Below are 17,429 nucleotides of genomic sequence, written 5' to 3'. Positions count from 1 at the left end.
TTAAAAATATTTTTTTAAAACAATGATAGAATCTTGAAATGATTGTAAAGAATCACTTGATAGTATTTTTTTATTCAAAATAAGTTTATATTTAAGAGTCTCTTTAGTGTTTAAAATTTGTAGAATGTGTTTTTAATTTTTTTAGTATTTAAAATTTTTCATCTTTCAAGTTAAAAGAATTAAAAACATTTTATAAAATTATTGTTAAATATACGCTATGCATTATTAACCCGATATTTTAAAAATATTTCTAATAAAAACATTATTAATAAAAGTGTTACAAATAAAAAAATTTAATTAAAATCACTTTCAAATATACTTTAAACCCACATGTTAATCAAATCAGCTATCTTGTAAAGCTGATATTACCAAATCCCAAATTACTTGACTTCCAAGCATGTATGATTCATAAAAGATACTTTCCCCAACTTGGCTCTAAGAGCTATAACAAATCATCACTAAATTAATCAACAAAAAAAACAAGAAATTAAACAATTTAAAAACAATGGAAATCGAAAATCTTCATTTGCCATCAGTACTTGGGAAGAAAGCACTCCTTTGGAAGGTTGTTTTGGAATCTCTTGTTATCTTGGCAATAGTCATAAATGAGATGATGTTTCCTAACCCATTTGAAAAGCCTTCTCTGGGTTGATGTTAGAGAGCTGAACCTTTCTTTGTTCCACCAATTTGTAGTGCTATCTGCCCTGCAAAACCTTGCATTCCCCCCCCAAATGCAGGCATCAAGCTTGTAGTTCCTGAATGAGGCTATGAATGGGCCCTTTGTCCAGTCAATCTTGTCCTTTCCACCTCGGGTCGCCCAGCTGTCGCCGTTCCATAGGCTGATTTTGATGCTCATTGGCTGCCATCTGGGAAAGGCCACCCCCTTGTCTGCATGGTTTCTGTACACTCTTATGGGCACCCAGTCCACCATGAATCTACAAGAAGAAAGAAAAAAACAATAGGACTGTAGATTAAAGGTCAAGAAAATAGGCTCTTATGTCTCAAATGGGGTTTGGGCATTAAGGACTTGGAGAATATATAATGCCTTTGAAGATGGCTTACACAATCTGGTGAAGGTTCCAGAGTATGGAATAGGTGTGGAAGTCCTCTGTTGGATCAAACCATAGATAAATCCTCTCTTCCCTGTTGTCAAACCCGTCTGCAAAAACATTGGTTTGAAGGATATATGGCTGCCCACTCACATTTCCCAGGAACTCAAAGTCGACCTCGTCGCGATTAGGTTGATCAGAAGTTAGCTGCATTGCCAAACAGCAGTTTCAGTTTCATAAGCGAATATGAAGAGAAGAAAATGAGGAGTAAGAAAAGGTTAGTCACTCACATAATAGGCCACAACTGTGCCTGCAGAATGGCCTGTTACTAGTTTGATTTGCATGTCAATCTGCCCAAACAGGAATAACTGGTTTGAAGCAAAACCAGCACCTAGAAAATATAATCATATAGAAAACATAAGAGACATGAGCATCAAAATGATTAGGAGGTTCAATGCCTATATATTGCTGAGTTACCTGATTCCTTATCAAGCTTCAAGCTTCTTGCATGGCCATCTGCAGAAGTATTGACATGGCTAGGAGACCAAATGACAAAGAAATCCTTGTTGAAGTCTCCTGTTGAAACAACAGAAGCATCTGAAACTTGAACCAAACTGATCAAGGTTAAAACCCCAATAAAGAAGACAAGTTTATGATAATTGTTCATGGTTTTCTGTCGGAGTTGGCCAGGAAGATTGATAATAACATGGGAAAGAAGCTATATATATATATAGGTACTGCATGGCAGGGTAGTGAAAATGAAGAAGCAAGGTTAATTGGTGTTGTTTAAGCAAGAATATCTTTAGAAGGAAGCAAAGGAATGTTTGGCTTTGAGCATCTTATCGACATATAGTCTTGATGGGTTCGCTAGTGTTCCCATTTGGATGTGCCCAAATGTAGATTTTGTTGGGTATCTGATTAGTATATATGAATCTGAGTATTTTAGTTGTTTTCATATCCATCTTAATCGATAATTTCGGTTTTTTGAGTCAGTTTACTTAATCTACTTAGCAATCCCATGTAGAGCATGGCAGGGAATTTTCAATGTAAAGCATGAAGGGAGTGTGTTTTATTCAAATCGATTATATTAAGAGGCACTTCATACCAAGCTTTGGGCATACCCTTAGGCTTTATTCAGAAGAGCTTTTTTTTTCTTTGTTTGGTTGGCAGAAAGTATAGGAAAGTGAGGACCTGGCCACAGGTTTCCTTTCTTTTCTATTGTGCTTTTCTTTTCAAGGTAACTTGGTGTTCAAAGCTTTCCTTCTCATTACTCTTTGAAGGACTTCGGTTTATTCTTTCCCTCTGTTCTGCTCCTTTTCAAGGGCTGGCTGTGACCATGATTCAACTCAATTCACCTAACCAAATTTAAAGCCCATACCCCACCTATCATGCCGCTATGTTAAACTATCCAACAATGTATACTAGTCTATTCATCGGTACGATTGAAACCTGACAAAGTTTGTCTCATTTCCAATTAAGTATAATTATATTTGTATCAAATTCTTGTAAGCCTATGTTTCTCCTTTAGTAAACATTTTATTTTCTAATCAACCTATAAAATTCGAATTTGATTAGAATTGACTTAATTAATAAGCACGTTAATTAACTTGATTATAACACTAACTTAGTTAATTATATATTTGACTTATATATTTAAAATTTGATTTAGAATAAATAGGTTAATTGAGTTATAAATATACCAGACTCGATTATTATTCTCGTCATGTTTAATTAGATCAACCTATTTAGTTTAATACTTAAGTTTTAACACAACACAAACATAATCTATCAACATGAATTATTACCTCTATTCAAAAACCCGATTTTATCTTGTATGTAGAGAGATAACTAAACAATTATAGAAAAATAAGAAGAAATAAACGACTTTTAAAAGTCCTTTTTGCCTTCAAAGCTAGAATTAGTTGTATAGTTTTTTATGATCATTGCCTCACCTTGATGATAACAAATGATATCAATTGGTTCAATGAGTGCAATATTGCCCATGCATGATTGTAACCTACATTTCCAATGTTTAAGCCCAAAGCAAACTACTCTTGGTGAGTTTCATTTTGTAAATGGTAATAATCAAGGTCACTGTATCTAAATCAACATTTTTTTTTCCTTTTCTTAAAAGAAAAAGTGTGATTGTACAAAGCAGTTGGTTTCAGTGGCATAGTATTTACTCATGCATTATGATGATAATGATGACCATTAAGTATCTCCAAAAGTAAGGTGATTCCAAGTAACCCAATTTAATATTATTGTCTCTATGTGAAAATTAAAATTAATTAAGCAATGGGGTTTTGCTAAGAGAATCCAGTATGATTAGTACTCCTTGATGCTTTATTTGGTAGAAAGAAAAGAACAAAGCACAGGGAGCTGAAGTAGCTTCAACCTAACTTCAAATCATTATTTATTAAAGATCATTGAAATTATTGGACTTATAAAGTTTATACAAAGTCTCCAACACTTGCATTGCACGGACCGTTCTAGTTTGTATTTATTAATCGCTTTAACTATACTTTTATTATAACAACTTATTTTCTATTACATAGATATTATTCGCTTTGAGTTTATTGCCTAGAATGGACAATATCTGCATGAAAATGAGTAAGTTGTTACATGCATATCATTACTTTGGAACCGAAAATATGTAACTAAATCCAAGTCCTTGATGTACTGCAAAACCCATTTAATAAACTGATGAATAAGCAGGGTTCTTGGTGACAGAAGATTGAAAATGAAATCATATTTGCCATTGCATTTGGAGGCAAATCCATGGTTTAGAATAGGGTTATATTGTAGAGTTATAACCCTATTCTAAACCATGGATTTGTACTACTACAAAAATGATTTATGATGTCATACATTATTGGACATAAACATTACTTTATTTGGAATTGAGAATTTTGGGTTTTTGGATGCAACTCTTCTATCATTTTATGGTTAGCCGGTTTTATGCATATGAAATGTAGGTATACATGAATGTTGGGAAGCTTAACATTTCTAAATCATGTTTTAATGTGTATTCACTTTTCTTTTTTAGTTTTGGTGGGTTTGATGTGTTTGATGTACTATTATTTTATGAACATTTGATATACAAATATTATTGGATGATGTAATGTGTTACAAGTTAATTTATAAGCATTATGAAAATATAAGTTAAATATAATATGATTATTATATTTATGAACAATTTACATAGGTTGGTCTTATTTATTAATAAGCATTACAAAAATCTACAAACTAATCAACAAAAAACAACCATATCTTCCATAATCATTTACAATGATGTGACACCATAAATTAAAGGTGATACATTTAACGTAACACCATAACTCAAAGATGATGCATTTAATATGACACCTTATATATCTCATACAACTCTATATCAAATTAAGCATCACTAAAAATATATGGTGTCACTTCTGAATGTGTCACCATTTATCTGCTTTGGTGTCGCTTCGAAATATGTCACCAATTGATACCCTCTATGGTGTCAGTGGATAAGGTGACGCTATATTGTAATGACACCCTATGTTTATAGTGACTTATTATAAATGTCATCATATATCTTTTTTCTTGTAGTGATTACCAGAATTTTTGTATTTTAAAACTTGGCTTTATATGCTACAATCCATTTCATCTACTCTATAGGATACACATTATAGGACTCAGCATACTCTATGAATGATCATGTTCATGCTAATTTTGAGACCAAGAGACCAATTGGAATGAACAATTTAGTTTTGATACATTTTTCATGAGTTTAGGTTGAATATAATTTGGGTCAAGTTTGTATCAATCTACGCAACCTATTTAATTAATATATTATTTTTTTGTTAATCGACATAACACAAATTTGATTCGAATTGAACTATTGAATAATTGTCCTAATTAATCTTATCATAACTATAACCTATTTAACCCACATATAACTCATTTAAAATTTGATTTTGAATAAATTAATTGAGTTAGTAATATATCATATTCACATGTTAGGAGATTAATCACATTGACTCAAACAAGACTTGACTCCATTTGAGTATTGAATAAGATCTAATTATTAAATTAATTATATGATACGTTATCTATTCAATAATTCGGTTGTATTTAGATTCGTACATTTAATCCAATTATTATTTGTGCCTTATTTGAATTAACCCATTTAGTCAAATATTTCAATTTTGATATGATATGAATACGATATATCAACATGAACTATTACCCTTAGTTTGGATATAAATGTATTGATTCAAGTCGTGGTATTGGATATCTATAAATAATCCTCTTAGTAAGTAGAGTTAATTTATGTTCCTTCATTGCTCCAAGAATTTGAAGAGATTAAAATGAGTTAAAGACTGATTTGGGAATGTTTTTAAAAAAAGAAATATTTGGTTAAAAGAGATGAAATAATTCTTAAATTGTAAATCCAACATTCCTCATATTTTTTCTAGAAAAGTAATCATTTTATGACATAAATGTCTTTTATCATTTCAAATATTTACGTGTAAGTTTTAAAAGAAAATGTATTTTTACAAGAAATAATGACATTTTTGTCCAAATTAGGTTAAAAAATGGTGAGAGGTTAAATTTCAAAAATTGGGTTTTCAAATACCCTTTTAATTAAATAACCCTTTTAAAAACACTTTTCATATAAAAAAATATTTTAAAAAAATTCAGTCGGCAAAATTTAAAAAATTAAGAAATTACTTATACTAATTCTTGAAAAGGCACTTGATAAATAATTCCCCAAAAAATCATTTAAAAATACATATTTCAAATAAAAACACTACCAAGTTCTTAATTCCCAAATTTTTTCGTTAGAGTAATCGAAGTTCAACTTAAAATCTGAATTGGTAAAGTTCTTGATGAGGGGAGCCCAATGGAAAATTTAGAGTGAGATGTGCAGGCTGGGCCCAAAGCAGCGACATGATGGCCAAAATTCAGTTCTTTTTTCTGAGCTACAAGTCCACTTGTGCCTCACCAGCTGTGAAGTGGGTCTCCCTCACTTCTTTTCTGGATGTGAATACAGTTGGGCTTCTTGTTTTCTTCCTATTATTATTATTATTATTGAAACCCTCTTTTTCCTGTGACCACTTTCTCCAACTGCCAACCCTTGTTTTGGAACTCCAGCCCAAATTCAAGAATTTATAATTTTCTTGCTATTTAGGTGTGCAAAACTTTGAAAAGGGAAAGTTCAATGCAAAACCCACAAACAAAACTTTGAGATATGGACGAGGAAGTTGTCAACATTTTTGACCCTTAGTGCCCTGCCACCTCCACCACTAGCATTGAGTATTAAAAAAAATGAGATATAAAGAATTTAAGATAAAATAGTAAAAATGATAACAAGTAAACTCGTGTTTTCAAAAGATAAATTTAATATAAAAAATAAGTTTCTCTTTTGAAAAGTTGAATTCAGTATAAAAAATGAATTCGATTTTTGAAAAGACAACTACAATACAAAAATAAAACGAGTGATAAAAAGTATCGTATTTTTGTATTTTTTTAAAATAATTGTTGCTTAAAAAATTCTTATCCTTTAAAACCATGGTAGTATGCTGTTATATTTGCCTTCATTCTATGAGCAAATTTTAATGGGGGAGTAGCCAACTTATACTACGAGCTAATCAAGATGGTGTTACAAAAGAATCTTGGGGGTGGTTGCATACGTGAAGAATATGTTTGGTCATAGAAATTTTGAGAAAAAAAATATGAGAAAGAAAACAAAAAAGGAAAATGTGAGAGAGAAAAAATAGAGAAGAGAAGTAAAAAAAAAGAAAAAATTTAAAAAAATTAAAATAAATTTAAATATAATAAATTGTTTTTATAAATTACTTCAAACTAAATTAATGATGCATTTCATTAAATTCGAACCGTTGGGTATATATATATATACATCGAAAATGATTTTTTAAGTAGAGAAAATAAAAATAAAAAATAAAAAAGATTTCAAATTAATAAATAATTTGTATATATTACTTCAAAATCATGTGACTTATGTTAACATGATAAATAATTTGAAAATATATAAAGTTTAATTATATATATATATATATATATACTGAGAAAATAAAGACTATACTTAATTAAGAAAAACACCAAAAATGATTTTTTAAGTAGAGAAAATAAAAATAAAAAATAAAAAAGATTTAAAATTAACAAATAATTTGTATATATTACTTCAAAATCATGTGACTTATTTTAACATGATAAATAATTTTAAAATATATAAAGTTTAATTATATATATATATATATATATATATATATATATATATATATATATATATATACTGATAAAATAAAGGTTATGCTTAATTAAGAAAAACACCCAAAGGGGGAGGGTGAATTGGGTTTTTAAAAATCTTTTCAAACACAACAAGTTCAAGCACAATATAAACAAAAATAAAGAGATAGAGTTAGAGAATTCAAACTCGGGTTTTATAGTGGTTCGACACTTCCTTTCCTATGTCCACTCTCCTCAATCTCTTAACTGAGTGAGGGTTCTACTAACTTGAAGCTTCAACCAAGCTTTCAATCTTCTTACACTTGGATTTCGGCTCCAATGGGCTCTTACACAATCTCTTCAAGATTCAATCCTCTTGAAGGCTTTAACACTCAGTTTTTACAAGAATGAATCCCTCAACCTAGCTTAAGGATAGCCCAAATACAAGACAAAGCTAGGATAACACACAAAAGTGCACTAAAGGATATGCAAGTGATGATTTAATGCACTAAGAAAGAAATGAAAGCTTTTTGGTCAAGAACAGGTAGGTAGACAATTGATTGCAAGTGTTCTCTTGTTCATAAATGAAGTGGAGCTCTCAATTTATAGGTTTCTAAGCTCAGGAGCCAAAAACAACAAAAGGTAACCTCGACCAATCGAGTTAGGGGTCGACCGGATCACTAGTCGTTGGAGCATTTAATGATTTGACAGGTTATCGTTGCCTCAACTGGACCTTGACCGGGAAAAGATGAACCTCGACCAGGAAGAGAAGACTACTGGGAAAGAGAGAGAAGATTTTGGGCATCCCTTGATCGGACAAAGGCAACCGGTCGACCGGTTCCCCAATCGGTTGAGCCAGTTGGCCATAGCCTCGACCGGTTGAACCTTTTGGCCTTGAAAACCTATCTTTTTTAATTCCTTTCTTTAATAACACTTAGGTAAGGTCTTTAGGTGAATTATTATGCCAATTTTAAAACATTTTGCCTAAGGTATATTTGATAAAACTCAGGTTTTAAATAAATTGAAAGTTTAAAGGATAAACCGAGTTTTCAAAGATGCATGAAATGGAATGAAAAACTTAAGTGCACCCATGCATTCATCTTACATTCGCTTCCTATGATCGCAAGTCTTCCAAAAGTCTCGATCTTGTATCCATTTGGTCATTTGATGAATTTTCGAGTTTATGCCTGAGATTCTTAACCATTAAACCAATTAGTTACTTAACCATGATTTGTTATCATCAAAACCCGATTAGGAGAACCCTTGGGCTAACAATCTCCCCATTTTTTATGATGACAAACCTTGGTTATCTAGGAGAAAAAAAATCTCCCCCTCAAACCAATCATGGATCAATACATCAATTTTCAATAAGAAACAATGTAAAGCATGAAAATTTGAATAGGAAACAATGGATCATGAAATAGCATATCATATATATATGGTAACATCACATGTACACGAAAACATAACATATATGCTAATCCAGATAGATATGACAATGATATGCATGAGGGTCTCCTAGATCCTAGATATTTATCCCCCTTTGGCAACATCAAAAAGAGACTGAGGGGGAACTCTAGATAAACTCAAGGCTGAGAGGGTAGAGGTGGAAACACGGAGCGGAGGTAAGCCATCATCTCCTCATGCTGACTCTCCTGGTGACTCTCAATGCGCTCAATACTCTGCTGGAGATGCTCGAATATAGCCTGTTGCTGGTCCATACGCTTCTTTATACGCTCAAATCATTGCTGGAAGTGCTCAAACTGAGAAGTGAAGCCAGTTTGATACTAATCTATGAGATCCTCCATAGAGTAGAATTGAGTATCACTGACTAAGGCAAGCTCCTCCATACGAGTCCCAAGTGAGCTGATCTGAGCTGATAAATCCATCCAAAGCGCATGATCAGAAGCGTGAAGTGCCTAAGATGGTATCTTTGTGTAAGGAAGCTCGGTGAATGATGGATGAGAAGATTGTCCCGCTGTGTAAGACGACTCAGTCATTATAAGCTTTGAGAAAGTGGCCTCAAAATGAATACCCTCTAACTGAGGTGGAGGAGGAATGTCAAGCTCGGGCTCTCTCTGCTCAAAATCCCTCTGAGGGTCTAACCTACCCTCCATCTCTTTGATCTCGGCCTCTTCCTCTACTCTGGGATGCATATGTCCTTGTCCCCGGGCCTATGCTGGAGGTCGCTCAACTCTCCTAATCCAGGAACCATCGAGGGCCTTCTCAAACTTCATCCGCCCCAAAGACTACTCATCGTAAGTATCATAACTAGTAAGGGCCTCAAAGTTCATCTCTCTACTCAAATCAACCCCGACATCCTTGAATACTCGAGTAAGGAAGCGGTCGTAGGGGAGTACTCAGGTCGTGCTCTCATAGCAGGATATCATATGCATCATCATCAGATACCCCATGTGAATCTGTCTCCCAGTCAGAATCGAGTCCACAATGAATGCCTCAAGGTAGGAGACCTCGCCTTGATATCCGCCTCGTGGCAATAGGATGGAGCAGATCATGTGATGAAGGACTCAACTAGTCACAGTCAGGCTGTGTGTTGAAGGTTTGCCCATCCCCTGGGCGTCTGCAAGTCCGCACAACCTCTAAATAACTTCTCTAGGCTTGAAACTCGACATAATGGGCCAAACCTTGGACTCATACACCCGGAGTCCAATTGAAGGGATGTCGAAAATCCGGCAAATGCTCTCCGAGCTCAGTCTGATCTCAACACCTCTAATAGTGGACATGATCGATCCTCCAAGTCCATAGGTCACCCGTGAATAAAATGCACGCACCAGAGTCGGGAAAATCGGCTCGGAAATCGTCACAACTAGCAACCATCCCATTCGACTGAAGAGTCTCTCAAACCCGAAGTACTGAAGTTGGGAGAAATTGATACTTCTCCATAGAACGACTTTCCTTTGGGCGAATTTTTGCTTGTATCTCTCTTCGACGGAACTGAAGAGGTTTGTGTCATACCTCACTTTTCGGCGAGCCTCCGTCTGATCAAGCTGAGATGGCTCAACAGGGTGTTTGCCTTGAGCCCTAGAGGCAGCCATATCTTTCTTTGGCGCCATCAGAAAAGAAGAAAATGAAGAAATGAAGTTGGAAGAGAGAACGAACCCAAACAAGAGAGAATGAAACCCAACCAAAAGCCCTAAGTGCACGGAAATTGAGCTGAACCTGGCTGAGGCGCTCGGTCAGAGAAGAATCAGTCCAAAAACAGAAACCCTAGGTCCAGATCCGAAACCCTGGCCTCAAAAACGTCTCAAAATCAACTTCAAGGCCTGAAATCGGTCCAAAATCTTGCCCACACTAGTCTCTAGAAGCGGGAATGTAAAGAGTCTTCAAGGAATGGGGGAGAACAGTGGAGAAAATGAAGCGCAGGAGCCTCTTTAAATCCTTAGCCCCGACGAACCGGTCTACCGCTTGGTCAACGGTCAACCCTCCAATTTTTTATGCTTTTTCTTGTCTCATGATCCTCCTCCTGCCCTTTTCAGTTGAAATCCCCAATTTTTTATGTCCAATGCCAAGGGAATTTTGATTTTTGGTCAAAATTTGACCTTTTTCCTAAGAGTATTTCTATATGATGCATATGATATGAAATTCATGCAATCATAAGGTATATTCATCAAGAATTCATCAAGCAATCATTTGATCATAAAGAAATCACCCCTAGTTGTCTTCTAATATCAACAAATTTGCTCTTCACTTAGAGGTTTTGTAAAAATATCGGCAAGTTGATATTTTGTGCTTACAAATTCAAGTGTAATGTCACATTTTTGTGCATGGTCTCTAAGAAAATGGTGTCTAATCTCTATATGCTTAGTCCTAGAGTGTTGCACGGGATTTTTTGAAATGTTTATGGCACTAGTGTTATCACATTTAATAAGAACATGCTCAAAAAACAAACTGAAATCACTAAGTGTTTGTTTCATCCGAAGGATTTGTGCACAACACAAATCGGTTGCTATGTATTTGGCTTCCGTCGTTGACAAGGCTATCAAATTTTGCTTCTTACTATGCCATGAAACAAGTGAGTGTCCTAGGAAATGACAAGTGCCACTAGTGTTTTTCCTTTCAACCCTACAACCGGCGAAATCGGCATCCGAGAATCCAATTAATTCAAAGTTATCATTCTTGGGATACCATAAGCCTTTATCCATTGTCACTTTCATGTATCTAAGGATTCGTTTTACTGCACTTTAGTGAGATTCTTTAGGACAAGATTGAAATCCAGCGCATAAGCATACATTATACATGATGTCAGGTCTACTAGCAGTCAAATATAGCAAAAAACCTATCATGCCCCTATACATAGTTGAGTCAATGGATTACCTTTCTCATCCTTATCAAGCTTGATAGATGAGCTCATTGGAGTCTTCATTGTTTTGGCTTCTTCCATGTTGAACCTTTTGAGAAGATCTTTTATATATTTTGCTTGATTGATGAAGGTTCCTTCCTTTAGTTGCTTGATTTAAAGTCCTAGGAAGAAGTTGAGTTCTCCCATCATGCTCATTTCAAACTCACTATGCATGCATTTAGAAAATTCTTCACAAAGAGAGACATTAGTAGCTCCAAAAATGATATCATCAACATATATTTGCACCAAGAGCATGTCATTTTCTTTGGTTTTTATGAAAAGAGTTGTGTCAATTTTTCCCATTTTAAAACCCTTTTTCAAAAGAAATTTACTCAGTCTTTCATACCATGCTCTGGGTGTTTGTTTCAAACCATAAAGTGCCCTTTTAAGCTTGAAAACATGATTAGGTAAGTTAAAACTTTGAAAACCGGGTGGTTGTTCTACATATACTTCTTCATTTATAAAGCCATTTAAGAAAGCACTTTTCACATCCATTTCATATAGAACAAAGTCTTTAAAACATGTAAAGGCAAGTAGCATCCTAATGGCTTCCAATCTAGCTATGGGAGCAAAGGTTTCTTCATAATCTATCCCTTCTTCTTGATTAAAACCTTGGGCTACCAATCTTGCTTTATTCCTAACAATTATGCCATTTTCATCCATTTTATATTAAAAGACCCATCTAGTTCCAATAACACTTTGATTTTGAGGTTTTCGCACTAATTCCCATACTTCACTTCTTTCAAATTAGTTTAACTCTTCTTGTATAGCAATCATCTAATTTTCATCAACTAGAGCATCATTTATATTTTTAGGTTCAATTTGAGAGATAAAAACAAGATTATTGCAAATATTTCTAAGAGATGATCTAGTTCTTACCTCACTAGATGGATTACCTATAATTTGATCTTGTGGGTGGTTGATGACAAACTTCCAATCTTTAGGAAGGTTTTGGCTTGATTCACCTTGCACTTGTTGAGGAAGAGGTAGTGTCAAAGGTGATTCTTCTTTCTTGGGATCCTCTCCAATTTCTTCTTGTTGCCTTCTATCTTCAATTTGTAAATTTCTCATGGAAGTCTCCAAGCCTAAATCATCATCAAAACTCTCTCTTTCTTGGAGAGAATTGTTAGATTCATAAAAAATAATATGGATGGACTCCTCTACAACCATGGTTCTTTTGTTAAAAACTCTAAAGGCTTTACTTGAAGTTGAGTAACCAAGAAAAATTCCAACATCCGATTTCGCATCAAATTTTCCAAGATTGTCTTTGTTGTTTAATATAAAGCATTTGCACCCAAAGACTTTGAAATAGCTAATGTTGGGCTTTTTTGTTTTTCCAAAGCTCATAGGAAGTTTTCTTAAGAATAGGCCTCAATAAAATTGTATTTAAAACATATTTTGGTAAATTGTTTTCATTTAGCATGGTTCTAGCCATTCTTGAAGAGTTTTATTTTTTCTTTCAACTACCCCATTTTGTTGAGGAGTTCTAGGAGCCGAAAAATTGTGGTTAAGACCATGCTCATTGCAATAGTCTTCAAAATCAATATTTTCAAACTCTCTCCCACGATCACTTCTTATACAAGTAATTGTAAAACCTTTTTCATTTTGAACATTGTTGCAAAACTTTAAAAACTCATAAAAGGCTTCATTCTTTTGACTTAAAAATAAGACCCAAGTGTATCTAGAGAAGTCATCCACAATAACAAATGCATAAGATTTTCCTCCAAGGCTTGGTGTCCTAGAGGGACCAAATAAATCCATATGCAACAATTCAAGAGGCCTAGTTGTTGAAATGAAATTTTTGTTTTTAAAAGAGTTTTTGATTTGCTTTCTCATTTGACAAGTTTCACAAACTTTTTCTTTTTGAAAATTTATTTTGGGAAGGCCTCTAACAAGTTCATCTTTGTTGAGTTGGGAAATGAGGTTCATGTTAGCATGTCTCAACCTCCTATGCCACAACCAACTTTGATCATGCATGCTTGAAAAGCATATCATGGTCATCATATTTTGAAATATTTATAGCATAAACATTATCACATCTATGGCCCATGAAGATGGTTTTATCATTTTGAATATCTTTGATGATGTAATGAGATGCTTCAAAAATCACTTTAAAACCTTTGTCACAAAGTTGACTTATGCTCAAAAGATTATGTTTTAAACTATCCACTAATAAAACACTTTCAATAAGAAAGGATGTGTCATTACCAATGTTGCCTTGACCAATGATCCTTTCCTTTGCATTGTCTCCAAAGGTAACGTATCCTCACTTTCTCTTTGTAAGGAAAGCAAACTTGGATTCATCCCCGGTCATATATCTTGAGCATCTACTATCCAAGAACCACTTATCCTTCTTTGAACCCTATAAAATAAAATTTAAGTTGATTTAGGTGCCCATATCTTTTTGGGTCCTTAAGGGTTAATGATCTTTGATTTCTCAACCCAAACCTTTTTAGTTTTAGCATTTAAATTCTTTTGAGAACCATTTCTTAAGGGACATGTACTACTAATGTGCCCTCCTCTTCCACAAAATTTGCAAGTGATAGAAGGACTTGCACTTGCGGATTCTCTTACAAAGTAGTTTGTAAAATACTTTTGATTTTTTGAAGATTTGAATCCTAGCCCTTGTTTGTCAAAAACACATTTTTGGCTAGTTAAGATCATTTCAAAAGATTTTGTCCACAAGAGAAAATTGAAAGAGAGAAAGTTAACCATTCATTTTTTTTTTTCAAAATCTCATTTTCATTTCTCAAAATCTCATTTTCTTTTTCAAGATGAGTTTTAGACATTTCAACAATTGAAATTTTTTTTTTCACTTCTTCAAGTTCTTGAATTTTCTTTTTAAGAAATTATTTTTCAAACCAAGTTTTTCAAAATCCTCATATAATTCTTCAAAAACATCATGCATATCTTCATCACTAAAGTTAGAGTTTACCTCATCAAGCTCATCTATTGCCATGAAGCACATGTTTGCCACTTCCTTCTCATTTTCTTCTTCAGGGGATTCTTCACTTTCACTCCAGTGGCCATCATTGCCTTCTTCATTCTTCTCTTAGCTTCACTCTTGTAGAGAGGACAATCATATTTAATGTGTCCCGATTTTTTGCATTTAAAGCATATCAAATCTATTTTCTCTTCCCATTTCTCCTTGTCACCATGAGATGAAGATTCCTTTTTAGAAGGATCTCTTCTAGAGGTGAACTTTCTTCCTCTAAACCTTTCACCTCTCATGTATTTGTTGAGCTTTCTTGTGATGAGGGCTAAATCATCATCTTCATCACTTGGTTTTTCTTCTTCAACATCTTCTTCTTCCTTGGTTGTAACTTTGAGGGCTATGATCTTCTTTTTTTTGTCTTCACCTTTTTGTAGCTTCTTTGCCAAATTGATCTCATATGTCATTAATGACCCTATGAGCTCTTCCATAGGTAGCTTGGTCAAGTTCTTTGCTTCTTGAATTGCGGTGACCTTTGTATGCCACTTTGATGGGAGAGACCTCAATATCTTCATCACCTTCTCGGATTCCTTGTAGGTCTTTCCCAATGCTTCTAGACCATTGACAATATCAGTGAACCTAGTGATCATCTCAACAATAGTCTCATTTTCTTTCATTGAAAACAATTCATAGTTATGAACAAGTAAATTTATTTTTTACTCTTTTACTTGATTTGTTCCTTCATGAGTTATTTCAAGCAACCTCCAAATTTCTTTATCCGATTTGCATTGACATATTCTATTATATTCATTTCTATTCATAGCACATTGCAAAGTAAAAACAGCTTTAGCATTTAATTGAAAGTTTCTTCTATCAAGCTCATTTCATTCTTGCTTGGGTTTTGGAACCAAAACTCCATCAACTAGTTTAGTGGGAAAAGTTGGACCATCTTCAATGACGTCCCATACATCTAAATCAGTTGATTGTAAGTACCAAGTCATTCAAGTTTTCTAATAGGGATAGTCGGTTCCCGTAAAGAATGGAACTCTATGTTTTGAAAAAAAATCAGTTTGAGACGAGCTTGATGGAAAAGTCATCATAAACAAAAATAAAAAGATAAAGTTAGAGAATTCAAACTCGGGTTTTATAATGGTTCGACACTTCCTTACCTACGTCCACTCTCCTCAATCTCCTAACCGAGTGAGGGTTCCACTAACTTGAAGCTTCAACCAAGCTTTTAATCTTCTTACACTTGAATTCCGACTCCAATGAACTCTTACACAATCTCTTCAAGATTCAAACCTCTTGAAGGCTTTAACACTTAGTTTTTACAAGAATGAATCCCTCAACCTAGCTTAAGGATAGCTCAAATACAAGACAAAGCTAGGATGACACACAAGAGTGCACTAAAGGATATGCAAGTGATGATTTAATGCACTAAGAAAGAAATGAGAACTTTTTGGTCAAGAACAGGTAGGTAGAAAATTGATTGCAAGTGTTCTCTTGTTCATAAATGAAGTGGAGCTATCAATTTATAGGTTTCTAAGTTCGGGAACCAAAAATAGCAAAAGGTAACCTCGACCGGTCAAGTTAGGGATCGACCGGATCATTAGCCGTTGGAGCATTTAATGCTTTAACAGGTTACCGTTGCCTCAACCGGGCCTCGACCAGGATGAGATGAACCTCGACCGGGAAGAGAAGGCTACTGGGAAAGAAAGAAGATTTTGGGCATTCCTTGACCAGACCTTGACCGGACAAGGGCAACTGGTCGACCGATTCCCCAACCGATTGAGCCTTTTGGCCCCGAAAACCTATCTTTTTCAATTCCTTTCTTTTCTAACACTTAGACAAGGTCTTTAGGTAAATTATTATGCCAATTTTAAAACATTTTGTCTAAGGTATATTTGATAAAACTCGGGTTTTAATGAAATTGAAAGTTTAAAGGATAAACCGAGTTTTCAAATATGCATGAAATGGTATGAAAAACTTAAGTGTACCCATGCATTTATCTTACATTCGTTTCCTATAATCACAAGTCTTCCAGAAGTCTCAATCTTGTATCCATTTAGTCATTTGATGAATTTTCGAGTTTATGCCTGAAATTCTTAACCATTAAACCAATTAGTTACTTAACAATGATTTATTATCATCAAAACCCAATTAGAAGAACCTTTGGGCTAACGTATACTATAAATGATTTTTTAAGTTAAAAAATAAAAAATAAAAAAATAAAATTAAAGTTAATAAATTATTTTTATATGTTACTTTTAAATCATATGACTTATTTTAACATGACAAATAATTTCAAAATATATGAATTTTAATTTTTTTTTTATAGTAAAACTTAATATAAAAACTATTTTTTTTCCTTAGTAATTTTCTAAAATCCAATATAGTGATAATAATTTATAAAACTAAAATAAAATCAACAATATTGGTAGGAAGCTGGCATTTCTTGTTCCTTTATCCCAACTCCCACAGTCCCACTACACTTCAATTCTTTTCTTCTTCTTCTTCTTCTTCTTATTATTATTATTGGTTGTCACTTGTCAGCCTAGATCTAAGACATATGGTATGAAGTTTTACATACGGCATCCACAAGTCCTTAAAAGAGAGTGGGTTTATAAATCCACCGGGAAAAATGGAAGGGCTGTTTGGTGATTCTTTCTTTTATTACATCCTAGAAAGGAAATAAAAATTGCAAATTCATAACTTTAAAAATGATTTAGCTAGAACATTTATTTAGACAACACAAATTTGAAAACTTTTAGGGTATTTGTGAGAATGTTTTTTTTTTTTTTTTCATTTTCAAAGAAATGGAAATTATGCATGAAAATTAATTTTTTTTCTTTCTATT

At 33.7% G+C, this 17,429-nt stretch overlaps 1 protein-coding gene across 1 annotated transcript; it reads right to left on the bottom strand.

Annotated features, from left to right (window-relative positions):
• Positions 1-365: 365 nt before the first annotated feature.
• On the bottom strand, positions 366-1,730 carry LOC117911485 (probable xyloglucan endotransglucosylase/hydrolase protein 10). Its single transcript, XM_034825884.1, has 4 exons — positions 1,527-1,730; positions 1,340-1,440; positions 1,063-1,256; positions 366-935 (listed from the first exon to the last, which is right to left on the bottom strand). Exons 1-4 carry the CDS (start codon positions 1,714-1,716, stop codon positions 533-535), a joined length of 888 nt encoding a protein of 295 aa, XP_034681775.1. The 5' UTR covers positions 1,717-1,730; the 3' UTR covers positions 366-532.
• Between the last annotated feature and the right edge of the window lie 15,699 nt (positions 1,731-17,429).

The sequence above is a fragment of the Vitis riparia genome, chromosome 3 (assembly GCF_004353265.1).
Source record: "Vitis riparia cultivar Riparia Gloire de Montpellier isolate 1030 chromosome 3, EGFV_Vit.rip_1.0, whole genome shotgun sequence".
NCBI lineage: Eukaryota > Viridiplantae > Streptophyta > Magnoliopsida > Vitales > Vitaceae > Vitis > Vitis riparia.
The sequence above is the reverse complement of the archived record's forward strand: the minus strand, read 5'-3'. Positions and strand labels throughout refer to the sequence as shown.

What these genes read in the sequence shown, in the direction of transcription:
- LOC117911485 (XM_034825884.1), bottom strand. Translation starts at nt 1,716, where the DNA reads ATGAACAATTATCATAAACTTGTCTTCTTTATTGGGGTTTTAACCTTG. An exon ending in GAAGCTTGATAAGGAATCAG is followed by an intron (nt 1,441 to 1,526) that starts GTAACTCAGCAA and finishes TATATTTTCTAG; the next exon opens with GTGCTGGTTTTGCTTCAAAC. An exon ending in TGGAACCTTCACCAGATTGT is followed by an intron (nt 936 to 1,062) that starts GTAAGCCATCTT and finishes TTCTTCTTGTAG; the next exon opens with ATTCATGGTGGACTGGGTGC.